Consider the following 16,445-nt stretch of genomic DNA (forward strand, 5'->3'; position numbering starts at 1 on the left):
TGTAGATACAAATGTATGTATGTATGTATGTGTATATATGTATGTATATATACATATATATGTATGTGTGTGTATGTATGTCTGTATGTATGTATGTATGTATGTATGTATGTATGTATGTATGTGTGTGTATGTATGTATGTATGTGTATATATGTATGTATGTATATATGTATGTATGTGTGTGTATGTATGTCTGTATGTATGTATGTATGTGTGTGTGTGTGTATGTATGTGTGTATGTATGTATATATGTGTGTGTGTATGTATGTATGTATGTATGAATGTGTGTGTCTGTGTATGTATGTATATGTATGTGTATGTATGTGTGTGTATGTAAGTATGTATATATATATTTATGTATGCATGTATGTGTGTGTGTGTATGTATGTATGTATGCATGTATATGTATGTATGTACATGTACTCATTTCCACATTCCTACAGCCAAATATAGATCATGAAATAGAATATACATTCAGTTCAAATTACATGTAGTATCACAAACATGCCAAGGACACATTGCAATTCATATTATCAATCGTGTATTTGTTCACAATGCGTGCAAGAGATAAAAGCAGATAATATAAAGTAGTAATATGGGACATTTAAGGTAATAACAGAATTACCATTTCTGCCATAGTTTTACGTTTGGGGTGATATGGGTACCGAGGGGCAATCCTATTTTAAAAATCTCCTTAGGTTTAACATGCAGGGGTGATATAGGTATTTACAAAAATTTAATACTGAGGCCACATTATTACATTGTTTGAAATGGTTTGCCTCAAATACGGCTATATTGTTAAATGTTAGAGTTGACATCAAAATGGGGCACTGTCGGCAACTATGGAAAATCCTATGTTGAAAGTGTCCATAGGCTTCACATGCAGGGGGAGGGGCAATATGGGTACCAATGTGTATGTAATCTTAACTTGGGGAACGTTATAGACTCTCTAAATATTGATAAATGTAACGGTAATGATGGGAAATGTAATGTTTACATTGTTTATACTATTCACTGCATATTCTATTTCGGTACCACCAAATACCTACTTTCTGATTACTATCTGACACAACTTTTCGATCAGCAGAGCTTTAATTGTGTGTACTGAACCAAACTTAATTGTTCCTTGAATGTGTTGTGCCCATTTGACCCATTACTGTATGAACTGCATTATTTTAATTTGCGTGTTCGGTTGGAGCCCCCAATAGGCTTCGTAGTTCTACTGAAACACCATAGCTGTACTGTTGATCAAATTCTGCCCCGTTTATCTAATTCAGGCTGTTCCTTACAACCAGTCGTGTGTATGCCACATATTCTAATTAGGATTGATCTAGACAGTTGGACAATTTTCCAACTTGTATTGATTTTTTTATAGAATTTAGTGTATATAGTGTACATTAAACTATTCCAAAAAGAAAGTAGAACAATTCTAGGTCAATGTGACCTATTAGTTTTTGTGCTCGTAATAAGTTACTATTCGAATAGTCTTGGATCATATTTAAATAGTAAATATCTAAATGGTTTTTGTCATGCCTAAGTGAAAACCCTTAGGCATTTGAGGCAGTTCTTTAAGCATTATAAAGGGTTGAGGGGTATCCTCTCAAGGCTAGGTCAAGAATGGCTTCAGGTGGTCGGGCTGATCATACTTGTGTCTAATCCATCCTTTTGAGCTGTCTGAATCGATTGGGTCAGCAATTACCAGGTTGTTCAGTGTGCGTATGGTCTTTGAAGGTTTTTGAGAGATTGGAAAAAATGAGGTTGCATTTTCAAGGCTTAGAAGGTTTGAGAAAATTGATTAGATTACCCTAAGGTCTTTAAAAGTCTTTGAAAATTGAAATAAACCCCAAAAATTTAATTTCTTTTCATAATCACAAATAAAATTGTCCAAGGTTGTTAGATTTGGAATTATAGTCTGACTATACCATCACGTTTGTTTGTAACCCCAATACTGATTTCAATAATGGAAACCGTTAATGTGATAAAATGTGCAAGAAACTTAGTCAATTCATTCACTGATTTATAATTTCTAACCTGACTAGGAGTAGAGTGACCCTAACACCATCATAATCTGCACGTTTCATGCTTAAGGTGGCAGGGTCCAGTTCCATAAATTGGCCCCTGGCAAATTTCTTAACCTAAGGCTATGGTGTGACGTTTTCAGCCATTTTTGTTTACTATTTAAAGATATGGATATATTTGTGAACTAGGTGTTTTGGGCTTGTGTTGTGCCTGAAATTGATGCCTGGCATGTATGCCTTCCATAGTTAATCTGCAGTATGTCGATAGTGAAATACCAATAGTCGGCTAGGAAGAAGAGCTAGCCTCCCATAGCAGTAAACACATGGGTTTGGGGTAAGTGGAATATCTCAAAAATGGCTTAGATGACAACTATTCAATTACATCAGCCTGTTTAGTACACACAGTTTCGCAGAATTGTCATCTAGGAAAAGGGCTTGCGTTTGCACAGTGAGCATCACTTGGTGTCAAAAATGACCTTCAGACATGAAAATTGCAGGTGGAAATTTGGGGTTGGGGTGCATAAACTTCTTCTATGAACTGCCATTGACTTCTTTGATCAAGTGGATAATATTTTTATTCTTTGTTTTAATATAGGTATCCAAAAATATGGACCTTTTTGACCTCACTTGTGTATTTGATTTTTTATGATTTTTTTAATACTAGGTCACTGATTGTGGCATTAAATTTACATAAATACTGTCCCCTGTCCCCTTAAGGAAAACTGATAATTTTTATTGGTGCAGTCAGTCACAACTATTATACTTTTTTGTTTCTTTGTGTATATTTAAATAATTTTTATGAATTAGCTTCATTATATTTCCTGCCTTTTCCATATATCACTTAGTGTTGTATGTAATGATCTATGGAAAATAGTTGTCATCCAAGCCCTTTTTGAGATGTTCTACTTGCCCCATACCTATGTGTTTACTGCTATGGGAGGCTAGCATATTTTGGACTTAACTTACTAAATAGTGGAACAAAATGGTGACCATAATGTATTGTCTTGCTCTTTCTATAGTTGTCAGGGTTTGCACCCCTTTTTTATGAATATTATTCACATTTCAATACAGACACCCAGAAACAATTACATAACATATCAACATGCATTCATAAAAGTAATTTAATTCCACAGGAGCAGATAGACTTCAGAGGAATCATACATAAACATACTGATGTGAATGTTGAATGTCACTAGGGGAACTGTTTTAGAAATAATGATGCATATGGCATATTGCTTGCTATATTTTGGTGAGAAGAATGAAAGTTTAAATACACCAACATAATTTCTACCTTCATGACCCCACTGTGAAGTTGACATAAGAGATTCATATCTCACACTTGGGTGATAATAGGAAATGTTTCAATGTTATGTATATATCTCGAATTTTCTAGGTTCAGTTAATAAAGGGGGAAAAGCTTAAAATTAAGTGGCAGTTTCATGCATTTGACAATACACATACAGTTTCTCCTCTGAAATTATTTTGTTTTCACTGAATGTTAAAAGTACATCAATATCACTTGTTTCTTTTCTTTTTGCAGGTCTCAGTTTGCATGGTAAGAGATTAGGATTAATTGGTTAGTCAAGCTGAAAGAAACAATAGCTTGAATCTCATCCAGATACTCATTCTGGTCTAAGTGCACAAGAGAGTGACTTTGACAGACAGATTTAGCTTCTGCAGGAGTTGTTTTATGGTATGTGCTTATTAAAGCCAAGCAGGTGAAATGTTTTTTACCTTGAACTGAATTTTCCACTGTAAATATTTGTTCTATACCTTATCTTATTATTTACTATGATTTTGTGAACTCCAGAAATCATTAAAGGCAGTTGTAAGTGAATTGGTGTCTGAGAAGAAATATCTCTGTTAAAATGTATTGAGTAATTGTATATGTGTGGTCAATTTCATTGGCTATGTATCAATGCATTTATTTGATATGTCACTTTGTAAGTTTAACAGGGTCCCACACATCAGTCTATCAATATTCCAGCATGGTCTAATGTTAATTGATTAAACTATGATCTCTCAAGCTTAGCTAGACTGTTGTTGTGATTACCCCCCCCCCCAACACAAACACACATACACAACATGATTGCTGCTATTAGCATCTCCAGAATAATAATGAAAGGCTAGGAACTGCTTGTTTTGTATCATTTTAAAAGTACTTCTAAAGCACATTATTTACTTAAATGTGTGATTTCTTTAAGTTTGCTAGAAGAGTTTACAGAAACTTTTCACTTCTGTCACTGACAACTAAAATAGCATTTCTGTCATTCTCTCTTAAAATTTATAACTTCCAAATCTCTTCTCGACATTCATGAAACATTGTAAAGGAATTTTTATTCTGTCCTGATGCTATGGTGGTAAACAAAGACCAAAAGCGTTGAAAATTGCAAAGAATTTGAAATCTTTCAAGAAATTAAGTCAGTCAACACACAATATAAATAATGCAGTGCTTTTTGTCACAAAGTAGGCACTTTTCTAAAAGCTTAATACCATTTTTTGTTTTGCACATAAAACATTTTCCTTTATACTGTTTTAATAGATAATGTCTAAATCTGTGATATGTATACAACTTTTGACATAAACCATTTTCAGCCAAACTCTTATGGTGGCAAGGGTCCAGTTTTGTAAGTTGGCCCCTGACAAATTTCTTAACTTAAGGCTATGGTGTGACTTTTTCAGCCATTATTGTTTACTATTTAAAGATATATTTGTGAACTAAGTGTTTTGGGCTTGTGTTGTTCTTGAAATTGATGTCAGGCATGTACACCTTCCATAGTTAATCTGCAATATGTTGATAGTGAAATACCAATAGTCAGCTAGAAAGAAGAGCTAACCTCCCATAGCAGTAAACACATGGGTTTGGGGCAAGTGGAATATCTCAAAAACGGCTTGGATGACAACTATTTTCAGTTGCATCACCCTGTTAGTAAACAGTGTTTTGCAGAATTATCAGCTAGGAAAAGAGCTTGTATTTGCACTGTGAACATCACATGGTGTCAAAAATGACCTTCGGACATGAAAATTGCAGGTGGAAATTTGGGGTTGGGGTGCATTAACTTCTGCTATGAACTGCCATTGACTTCTTTGATCAAGTGGATAATTTATTTATTCTTTGTTTTGATATAGGTATCCAAAAATATGGACCTTTTTGACCTCACTTGTGTATTTGATTTTTATGATTTTTTATATACAAGGTCGCTGATTGCAGCATTAAATTTGTACATAAAAACTGTCCCCTGCTCTCATAACAGAAGTTTTCAGTACAGTAGAAGGACATGCTCGAGATCCATTTCCAATTCCTGGACATGTCCATTTTCTGGAAAGGGGTGAGTGCAATGACTACAGATGTACATACATATGTCGTTTGCTTGTGATGTTTCCAAAGTCAAATCAAGCAAAGTAAAAGAATGACAACAAAATATTTGCCTTTCACGCGGATTTAACAAGCAGTTTAATTTCTGTGTTCATATGTGCAGAGGGATATAATTCCAAACTCTTAACATTATGGTAATTTTTTTTAATTATCCTGCAGTTACCGAATAGGATGAACCACGTCATATGTTCGTCTGATGGAAATAAAGTAGCCTTTAGTGTACGCAGTATGGTGCTATGTTAGTATGGAAAGTTCGTTAAACATGAAAGGTGCAGGGGATGCCAGTACTAGTGCCATTCAGGTCACAGTCAGGTTATTATAAATCAATGATTCAGTTGACTTAGTTCTGTGCACTTTTTATCACATTAAATGTTTTCGTTATTGAAATCTGGCGGGGTTACAAACAGGGAAGTATAATCAGACTATAGTCGAGTTGTCCTGGTTTCTTTATTTTGATGACCCGTTCAGTTTCATTGCTACCACAATAACAAACAACCATTTGCTTGGCCATCCAAAGTTAGCCATGGCAGTGACTTCAATAATGCATGCACTGTTCATCAAAGCAAGCTGGCTACACCCATCAGCAGCGGAAGTCAGCACCATAACTATTTTCAGTATGTTTTTTGTTTTCTAATTTCATGGTGTTTCTTTTTCGTAATCATATCTTTATACAGTATGTTTTTAGGTGTTATCTAATGTTGTAAAGTGCGTAGAGCTTCTAAAGATTAGGCGCTATACAAAGTCCTCATTATTATTATTATTATTATTAAAAATAAAATTGCCTAAGGTCATTAGATTCATATTAGTCGGTTTTCCTGGGTTCTTTCTTTTGATGAATAGTTCAGTTCGATTGGATGAGTCAAATGCTCTTAGGAAGAGCAGAGGAAAAGATGACAGCAGGGTCTTCTCTTTTCAAAATGATTGAAGAAAAAAAAACAGCAACTATAATAATGCATTTAAAGCAGTGCTGACATCTGTTAAGAGAACATTTTATGTTGTATTCAATCTGATGCATAAGTTACATATTCTGAAATAACAATGAATGTTAACCAATCTTCTAGATCATTATAAAGCAATTTTATGAAAATTAATTGTAGTTTAAATTTCATCGTTAAACAGTATAATAGTATTTTGCATTCGTTTTCTCATATAAACTGTATACAAAATGATAGCGAAATTAGGTCTCGGAAATCTATGTTTGTGGTCTTTGAAAGTTTGGGAAAAATCTTTGAATTTATCATTCAGAGTTCAGTAGGAACCCGGTTGTTCATTGGCCGCCAGCCAGTGATGATGTGGGAGAGAAATCTTGTGTGATTCTCTCAATTTAAAATCAGCGTCGCTATGGGGACAGGCCACCCGCTACATTTTCCCCCAGTCTTCTTATGTTTCCTGCTGACTTTATGAAGTTGGATTTCATTGAGCCATCAAGCCATCCGTCACAGTTCCGTCTCTGGAGGCTGTCCCGACCATCCAGAGGTCTTCTATGTTTTATTTGGCTTCTTCTCGATGTTATATTATCTCCCCCAGTCTTCATCCCAATGCCTGGTCGCTAAGGTACCGCGCCACTGTCGTTTGGGCGTGGGTTTGTTGTTTAGGTTTACACAAATGGGATGAAATAATTGAAACAAAGCGTTGGCTATTACAAATGCCAGACCTTTAGCTACTTGTTCGCTAATTAAAAGTCACATTAGTATTATTTATTGAATGGTATTAGACTTGTATAATATTACCGGTTCACTTCATAAACTCTCATTGATCTTTTTTAAGGTCTTGCTTAATCGAAAGTTATAAATGCTTTATACTGTATCGATTAGCTACATACTCGTTGCTAAACTTTACTGTGTAAGCATGACGTCCATCGATTGCCTCGACCGTTATAAAAGTCAGTTGTATGCCGTTCAGTCATATGATTCAATATACAAATGTGTATAGGTTTGATTTTCTTATTTAAATGTCATATTGCTGTGACGCATCTGTTGTGTGCAACTTGAATTCAATAAAACGAGCTGGAGTTTAGTCAAATCCATAAGTGGTATGTATTGGATGATAACACATTTCTGCCAACCAATAATTGGCTTCTTTAAAATAGTACAAATTCGTTCGAGATGTGACCGATTCTTGCCAATATGATAATTTGATAAATGTCATTGACCTAGCAACGTGCAAAAATCATAGGCACTATTCTTCCAGGTGTTAGCTTGGTGTTGTCATCCAACTCCTGTTTTGAACTGATATAACGTGTTTGTATTTTCATACATTTTAGCAATAGATGCAAGACACCTTATCACAATTTATGTGTTCAATTGAGTTTTGATTTTGTTCTCTGTTCTATTTCTGAGTTAACTGCTGTTTCGATTCTTTTTCTGTTCTATTTCTGAATTAACTGCTGTTTCGATTCTTTTTCTGTTCTATTTCTGAGTTAACTGCTGTTTCGATTCTTTTTCTGTTCTTTTTCTGAGTTAAATGCTGTTTCGATTCTTTTTATGTTCTATTTCTGAGTTAACTGCTGTTTCGAGTCTTCTACTCACTGCTAAGACCCTTTTATCGATTTAATCTTTGTATTCATTTATTTACAATGTAAACATTTGTTCCATATAATTAAAATGGTTGTTAATCGTTTTACCTCTTTATTTAATTCGTCAACACTTCGAATCACACTGATATTTATTAGATCAGTGTACCCCCGATATCTGTTTTTATTCATTAATTTTTAAGAGCTATTGAAGTCTAATGTTTTAGAATTTTTATTTTGGCTATCATGTCAGTGATATACAAATCTAATACATCCGATAATGCTTTCATTCAGATAACTTCTCTTTTTTGTTGTTCTCTATTTTTTTTTTATTATGTCGGTTAAGTGAACCTAAATCTGTCACTACGACAAAGTATTAACGTGAACAGCTGTCGTAACTTCAAGTTTGAACGTCCTACCTTTAAATTAATTTTAATTTCTTTATCAGTTTGTTGGACTTCATTATTTAGGTCTGTTTTTTAATTGATCTAACTTTTACCGTAAAGTACAGTAATCTTTCAAAGTTTTAACTATTTCTCCATGTCACTCTCAAATGCATCTTATGTCACAGTTTATCCTTTGTTCATTGGGTTGTAAGTTATTTTTTTGAACATCTAATATTTCAAGAACTTATTCACTTAGAGGGGCTTGCATAATATTAGACACGATATTGTATATCTGCTGATAAAAACAGGCTCATCTAAAATCTGCTTCCGCCCAAAAACATCCGATACGAAATTATTTACTATTAACCTCTTTGTTTTGGTTTTCAGTTCTTTTCCGTGTTCTGCTCTTCGGTTCCTTTATATACCAGAATACTAATAATTCTAATGACAACGTCTTATATAGGCTTAAACATTTTAATTGACTTTGCATTGACAAATATTTCATATTTTTGTTTGATTTCGTCCTCGTCCATTTCTTGTACTCATTTCAGTAAACGTGTTCAACCTTTCTCTTGCTTTATATACCATTTTCAATATTTATTTCTACCTCTTGTTTATATTGTTCATTTTTATTGTGTCTCACATTATTACTTTTAGCTTATATGAATCACAATTCTTTTATATTATTTTTATCCATTTAAATGTGAAAATGGCAGGTGGTGATGGAGACATTGAAATGGACAATAGACTTGACGAAGGTCAAACTATTCATGTAGCAATTGAACACTTTAGATAGTGATTCATTGGGTTCAAAACTCAACAATATACGGTTATAGATATTGAATCCTATTCCAATATTTAAAAATTGTATCACTGAAAGTAATTACATTCTTGGTAATGTATTCATTAAGGTATATGCTAGAACTGCTTTCAGAGGTAGACATGATGAAACTTATGCAGTATTCAAAGGGAGAAGTGAAGGCGGTACCCTCCCTCCCCCGAAAAAATCTATGTTATCCATTAGCTCAGTGCAATGTAAGCCTGGAGACTCTAATTTTCTAAAGGACTAATATTATGAAGATTAAATATGTATTCTTCAAAGCATGCATTTGTTAATCCTGTGCTCGATGAGGACTAGAGGGTTCCTACATATATCATAAAAGATTCAGTTTAGGATAGATTAGACAGACTTAAATATACAAACATATCTTTGCCGTTAGAATCTGCAGAGTGTAGGTTATTTACACTGCAAGAAGAACGGGGATTAAGATGCTGGAAGTCAATAGTTGTCAATTTCAAATTAAAACATATGAAATTGGAAGTTTAAATGTATGGCAAACAGGTTCAGAAGATATCAGCAAAGAAACCGATGCACAAATGAAAATTCGTACAAACATTATTATTGATAAAAGACAAAACGGCTCGGGGCCGAATGGTCTAAAGCACTCACCGTTACGGATCAGTGCCATCTCACCTCTGTCTGCGTGAGTTCGAGTCTCGGGCTCGGCCAATGTGGGTACGTGAGAAAGCTGGCCAGTAGTTTCTCGTGGGTCGGTGTTTTTCCGCGGTGTTTTCCCGGGTTCTTCCTCCACCGTCTATACTGGCTGCCATGTACAGCCTATCTTGTGCTGAAAAATGGCGTTAAACCGTGTAACAACAACAACAAAACAGCTCTAGGTATGAAAGAAGCAATGTTTGCTTTAGCCGTTGCAAACTTTATACAAAATGTTGCTGAGACTGCTTTTCTTAAACCTGCAAGCACATTATTTATTCAAAGCTAAGTTAAAAGACCTGTTACAAAACACTGAAAGCAAATCAACACAAATAGTTAGACACTTAACAGATTTAGGAAATAACTTAAGAGAAAATATTACCATTAGGTAAAATAAAATAGCTGTTCATAGAAAAAAGTTACAATTGCCACAGTTTTTTGGTACAACTCTAGGTATTAAAGAAGCAGCGTTTGTTTTAGCCATTGTAAACTTTTGAAAAAAATATTGCTGATAATGCTTTTCTTAAACCTGCAACCAAATTATTTGTAGACTAAGTCAAACAAGGATGGAAACTATTTGGTAATTATTTGTTTAGCTATTCAAAAATCATTTACAAAAGGACCAGTAGTCATGAGAAGTATAAAAAGTTGATTAATTACGAGAGCTGTTCAGGATATCTTTTTTATCGGAGCATGCCACTTCGTGTATTATATGCAGTTAATATCAAAGATGTTAACATTGCAGCATGAATGATCAGAACTAATCAGAGCACACAAGAATATAAGTTAAACAAGTCCAATAACATTCAGGACATGTATATATGTTTATTTATTTTGTCATCTTCTCATTTAAGTCACTTTGTTCATCTTTCACGAATACAAGACTTTAACACAATTTCCTTTTTATATACTGTTACGTGTTTAGGCTCGAATAAACAGTAACACGGAAAGATTGAAAACAACAAGCTTTTTTTTAAAATTTAACAAATAATTTATTTTCCTGGAACATTCTGTAAAAATGAAAAAAATAGAAGAACTTAGGGTTTCAAGAATCAAATTCAAAACTAATCTAAGAATAATCCACGAATTAAATTACAAAAGTCCTAGTAATAAATGTTCTAATAATTTCAAGTTCGAATCCTGATGTAAAATCCAAGACGGATGACGATGACATATGCCGTAGTCAGTACTGTGCTTATCTACAGTTCCTTGTAGAAATACAAAAAATGGACTCCGGTGTTGGAAATCCAAATTAAATTTGTAAGCAATGTCTTTCCAAAATTTCTGTGTGAGCACTCCTCAAAATATTTCCAGAGAAAAAGAATTATTCCTTTTGAAATCCAAATGGTCTGAAGATAATTAATTTAAAAGTCTGGCAACAAGAAAGAAAACAACTTGAAACCAAGTGTAAAAGCCCGAAATCTGAGAAATCTCTACACATCAATATTAAAACTAACAAATGCATAGTTATGGAAAAATCGGAATTGCGCAATCAAAAGGGTATGGGAGGGAAGTCACGTGATCATATTTATATCACCTACACAGAATATGGCCTTGATTAGACCATTCATTTTCTCCAAAATAAAAAATAAAAAAGTTTTTTTTAGATCTTAAGCCATGTAGGACCATCATGACCTTGGAAACAACCAGTCATTTTAAAATGAAATAGAACTTCGTTTACTAATTTTGAATCAAGGTCAAAATTTAGATCAACACCTGGTGTTTATGAAACTAAGTCAAGGTCAAACAATTTTCTGAAAAAGTATCATCTCTAGTGAATAAATTTACATTACAATATAGCATGTAGGAAAAATGTAAAAAATATTTAAAACTGACACACAAACAATTAAATTATAATAAATATATAGTAAATCAGATATACGTAACAATACACATTTTTGTACCTGCATTTTGTTCCTTTTTGCATTGTCTATCTCTTGGGTAGTTATATTGGTATGATTATCAGCTACTATAATTCCCGTTTTTATTACATTGGTATGAATGCTTAACATTCTGTCTTTGTTTAAAACCTTTTTTTAAAATGCTGTTCTAACATTGTGCTACCTGTTTTCATCACCATTTATCGAGGAAACACACACACACACACACACACACACACACACACACACGTTCTGTTCCCACCAACAACGCAGTTTGGTATAATTTTTTTACTCTGAAATATATTACTGAAATTGTGTCGTAATGTTTTCATCTGAATGGCCTTATTAAACTAAAATTAAGTTTGCAACGTAGATTTTAGTGTGTGTCCTGAATAGAGTACAAAGACTGCGTAATTGCTGTTCTATTTGTATTTGTTAATCTAAATGTGCATCACATTAGATCTTTTACTTAGTCTAGATGTTCATTTGCAGTTAATCCGTTGGTATCCTGAAAAATAAATACGCCATCCTATTTTTTCATTACTCGTCAACATTGATTTCATCAGCTGGCACTGTTAAACTGTTGCAGCACCCTTATTATAATGATGTTTGTAAAACTCCTGCATCAAAAAGCCCATGATGTACATATTTATACTCTTTAGGGCCATTATCGACCAAGTGTTTATTTTCCTATTTATATATCTCCAAATAATAAAAAGAAGAATATTTAAAATATTACTAATTAGGCTAAATTGTTTAAAATTTTTGTTTGACTAAACATTGATCACCAACTTAATGGTATCGGGCACTTGTACGACAGTTTTCCCATCTTAACATAGATGTGAAAACCTGAATATCGATTTTACTAAGTCCGTTATATTTGCATTAGTTATTTGCCAGTATGATGTTCCATATCCAAGTGTTGATATTCGTACTATCCACTGTAGTTGATTGTGCCAAATATTTTATCACACAGTGGTCATTAAGCCTGGAACTCCTGTTACTACTGATAGAGATAACAAGATCTACAACAGAGAAGCTAACTGCTTCTGGCTTGTGGCAAATAGTTCGCACTGCTGAAATCTAGCAATGGTTCTACATTGTCACTTTTCAGTGGTTTTAAGGAGCCGGGGTGTGCTTCACATGGTTGTGTAAAAAAAAATACAAAAATTGATTTTATCTTGCATGAGTTGATGTTACACGTCCATCCCTGGTCCTTCCACCGTAAGCTTTAAGCCCTCTTCCAGGAAGATAAATCAAACTTTTTACACTAGTTTGCATAAATAGAACACATATTTAAACATCTCCCAAGGTTTGAAGGTCGGGATGGCTAATATTATAGAAGGAGTGGAGCAATATTGCACATACATACATCTTGATCCAGGAGCAGTGCTTCAGCAATTTTGTGCGTATTCAACGCACATTGACAATTTTCTATGCGATCTTTTACCCATTTGAAATAAACTGTTATTACAATCTTTGGCGAGTATACGTACATACATGTTTCCTAACGTCATTGTTGTAGATATATTATATAAAGAAGGTATATTTCACTAAAACGGGAACCGAAATTGTTCACAGTGTGTTTATCGTGGCATTATATATTTTTTTTAACCACAAAAGACTTGGGAAACTTGTGCATTTCATTACAGATAAACCAAATAAACAAGTTCAAGATGGGATCTTCAAATTCAACCAAAAAATCAAGCGATAAAGTTCTTCCCAAAGGAGATGATCCAAAATTTCAGCCATATCATGGAAAACCTGTTTTCTACCATTTTATTGATATCAATGCTCACATCGACGTCAATACGAGGTTCAGTTTTCTACACAGTGATGTATCTTTGACAACGACAAGGATTGAATCGTACTACCCACTTTTGATGCAGTTGTATGCAAGGGGTTACCGGATGTTGACATTTGTTGGAATGCCGGGAAGTGTCCAGACGTTTGGTTTGACTGCAATGGGACATGCTGAAATTACCATTAAGTACCAGGGTGTGTTTAGAAAGGTACCCGAAGAAGAGATGAGTCTAAATTATGAGCTACGGGTAGACAAATCTGTTATTGTCAATGAAATGTTCCAGACGTTTGAAAGACCAGTTTTATTTGATACTCTGTCTGCGACTGGAGTGTCCAATGCACGTCACCTTTTTCAGACTATCGAGAGAGTAACCCAAAATGGTGGACGTTTGGTGTGTATCGAGGTCACTGGAATGATGATGGATCAGCAGCAGACACAAAACACGAAGTTCTCTTTAACAAATTACAGTCCTATCAAGAGTAAGTATATATAATGGCTTTTTCTTAATGATCATTTGAATGAATATGATATCACCATGAGTAAGTATCAAGATGTGGGTTTTGCAAGGAACAATCAATGGGTTGCAGTCTTACCATGTGCAATCGTTAACAAATTGTGTTCGAATAACTTCATCAGTTACAGACCACCACATTTAACAGTGTAAGTATCATTTGATTCGCAAGATAAATGATGGATTTCAGTGCCAATGTAAGTTTTTGAACAACAACTATAATACAGTGTGACCCGGCTTTAACACGGTAGTTGGGAGCCATATAACTCTACCGCGTTATAGACCAAACCATGTTATAAGCAACCAGGTTCGTTAACTGAAGAAAATTTACCCCAAACAAATTATGGAGGGTGTAGGTAATAAATGCGGGCGGTAAAATACGTGCTTCATCGGCAGTTACCATCTTAAATTGATGCATATTAAATGAGAAATACACCTGTAGTGAAAACAGAGAAGACATATGCAATAGTTTACTTTATTTTAGAGAAACATTAGTAGGTACATATACGTGAATCCTGTTTATACATAAATGTCTAATGTATAAGATGAATAGAGTATCAAAATCCTGTACTCACACGCGAACCTCATCATATACATTGAATCCAGAATACAAGTGATTCCATCGAAAATATGCACACACACAGAGCTTTAAAATATTCAACAATTTTGTAACAGGTCATACTGGTCTGTATTCAGTGGAAAAACATAGCACAGTCATGTAGCGAAGACGAAGCACATTTACTTTTCAGTACGTTCCAAGTCCTTAAAAGTTGGTTTGTGTTTATGGCCACCGTTGGTAGCGTTCGTAAGCATAAACTTTTTCCCTACAAAAAGGAAACTTTCACAGCACAGTTAACGTGTTCCAGAACCGTTTGAAAATGCGAAAATCCATCACATGTCGTCACTTTTATTTAAGTTTGGTACTGACTTTCTTTGAAGAAAAGTTCTTTGCTGTTATTGAAAGATTGTAGTCGGGTTTCTTTGATGAAGGATGCATGCGCTATTGAAGTCACCGCGAAAGGACAGCTTTGGAGAACCAAACAAATGCATATTTCTTATTGTGGCGGCAACATCAATTAATTGTATTGGATGATTGAGACTGGTATCTTTTCCATTTGCTGAGTACGTTTTCATAACATTCGATGTTTCGAAGGTAATATGTTTCCTTTGAAATTTCAGCAAACTATTTGTTCTGGGTACATTTTTAAAAAGGAATTGGCCGTCGTTTGGACTATTATAGTTATTGTCCCTCCATACCTATTGAATAAACCAATAAGTAAGATGTATTTTTTTATACGTGTGTGGTAGCAGCGTGATGCTGCTGCCTTCCACGCAAACGTCTGATAATTAACAAAGGGTCAACAGACGATAGATACACAAGTGTTCTGATGACAAGGATTATTACAGAAAATGTGAGTGTTCTGAAGGATTTAATTCTGAGTGAAAAGAAGAGGAATTTTACTTACCATCCAGTTACTAAAGTCAGTCTTTGTAAATATATTAATTACTAGCGATCGGCCGAAAATCCGATGAATGATAGATTACGAGACAATGCCTCGTCCGTTTGATCTCTGTTACCAGAAATGTAAACAACAAAAAAAGCGAATATTTCACAACGTACAGAACTCATGCTAGATGTCAAGAAAAGCGGATTACGATATAACAATGCACTATTCAGATGGCTTGTCAATACTGACAAAGAATTTGTGTATGTAACAATAGATAAATTTCAGTGCATTTTATATCCAGTTTGCGGCTTCCTTTGACGGGGTCTCTGAATTTCTGTGCTCCAAACCAATGGTTGTTGCAAATATTACTTTTTTTTGTAATGATCTACTTTTTCATCAGTATTTGTCAATGGAAAATCAATTCTACGTCAAATTAGATTTTAACATTGTATTTTTCTTTGTCTCGCTTAAGTTTTTGGATAAATGTGGACTTTCAGGTTTTTACAGGTTATCGTTTGCATCACTATACAAACTATCTTCAGCATACATTTCTTCAGCTGATTGCTATTACATTGACGGTCTCTGCCATTGCTGCTTGAATGCCGGCGTGTGTTTTAAGCCCGTTTAAAGATTACACGGATGATTTCAGTGTAAACCTTATCTTAAGGTGGGACAATTTAGTGAATGTTTCGTTGTTTGATAGTTGCATCAGATTTCACAATGAACAACTTTTATTTAGAATCACACTCTTCTGTTTAAAAACTTAATAGTTTATTATGCGTCAGAGTTGGAACGGAGCTTTCCACATTTGGGATCAGAATTTCGCATCAGACATAACGTTGGAATGTTCCTTTCTAACACCGTTGCATACTAATAATTACCCATTAATTATGCCAGCCCCAGTATGTAAGTAGAGAAGGGTGGATAATTTGGTCAAAGATAGAACTATTTTTAATTTAAAAATACTTTAAGTAGTAGTAGTTAAGGAAACAAATTGTTTTGTTAAACTGTTAGGA

The 16,445-nt window shown here is 34.2% G+C and overlaps 1 protein-coding gene across 7 annotated transcripts in view; it reads left to right on the top strand.

Annotated features, from left to right (window-relative positions):
- Nucleotides 1-16,445, top strand: part of LOC149787898 (uncharacterized) — a 29,360-nt gene that overhangs the window by 7,845 nt on the left and 5,070 nt on the right. For 6 of the 7 annotated variants that reach the window (XM_089974143.1, XM_089974144.1, XM_089974148.1 and 3 more), the window contains 2 exons: nt 3,561-3,713; nt 13,319-13,949. In XM_089974143.1, coding sequence (XP_089830269.1) covers nt 3,711-3,713; nt 13,319-13,949 — 634 coding nt within the window. In that variant the 5' untranslated portion in view covers nt 3,561-3,710. Of the gene's footprint in view, nt 1-109; nt 3,714-13,318; nt 13,950-16,445 lie in introns of those variants that run through there. The other variant, XM_089974142.1, reaches the window with a different exon arrangement.

The sequence above is a fragment of the Sinohyriopsis cumingii genome, chromosome 11 (genome assembly GCF_028554795.1).
Source record: "Sinohyriopsis cumingii isolate HCF-2022 chromosome 11, ASM2855479v2, whole genome shotgun sequence".
NCBI classification, from domain to species: Eukaryota; Metazoa; Mollusca; class Bivalvia; order Unionida; family Unionidae; genus Sinohyriopsis; species Sinohyriopsis cumingii.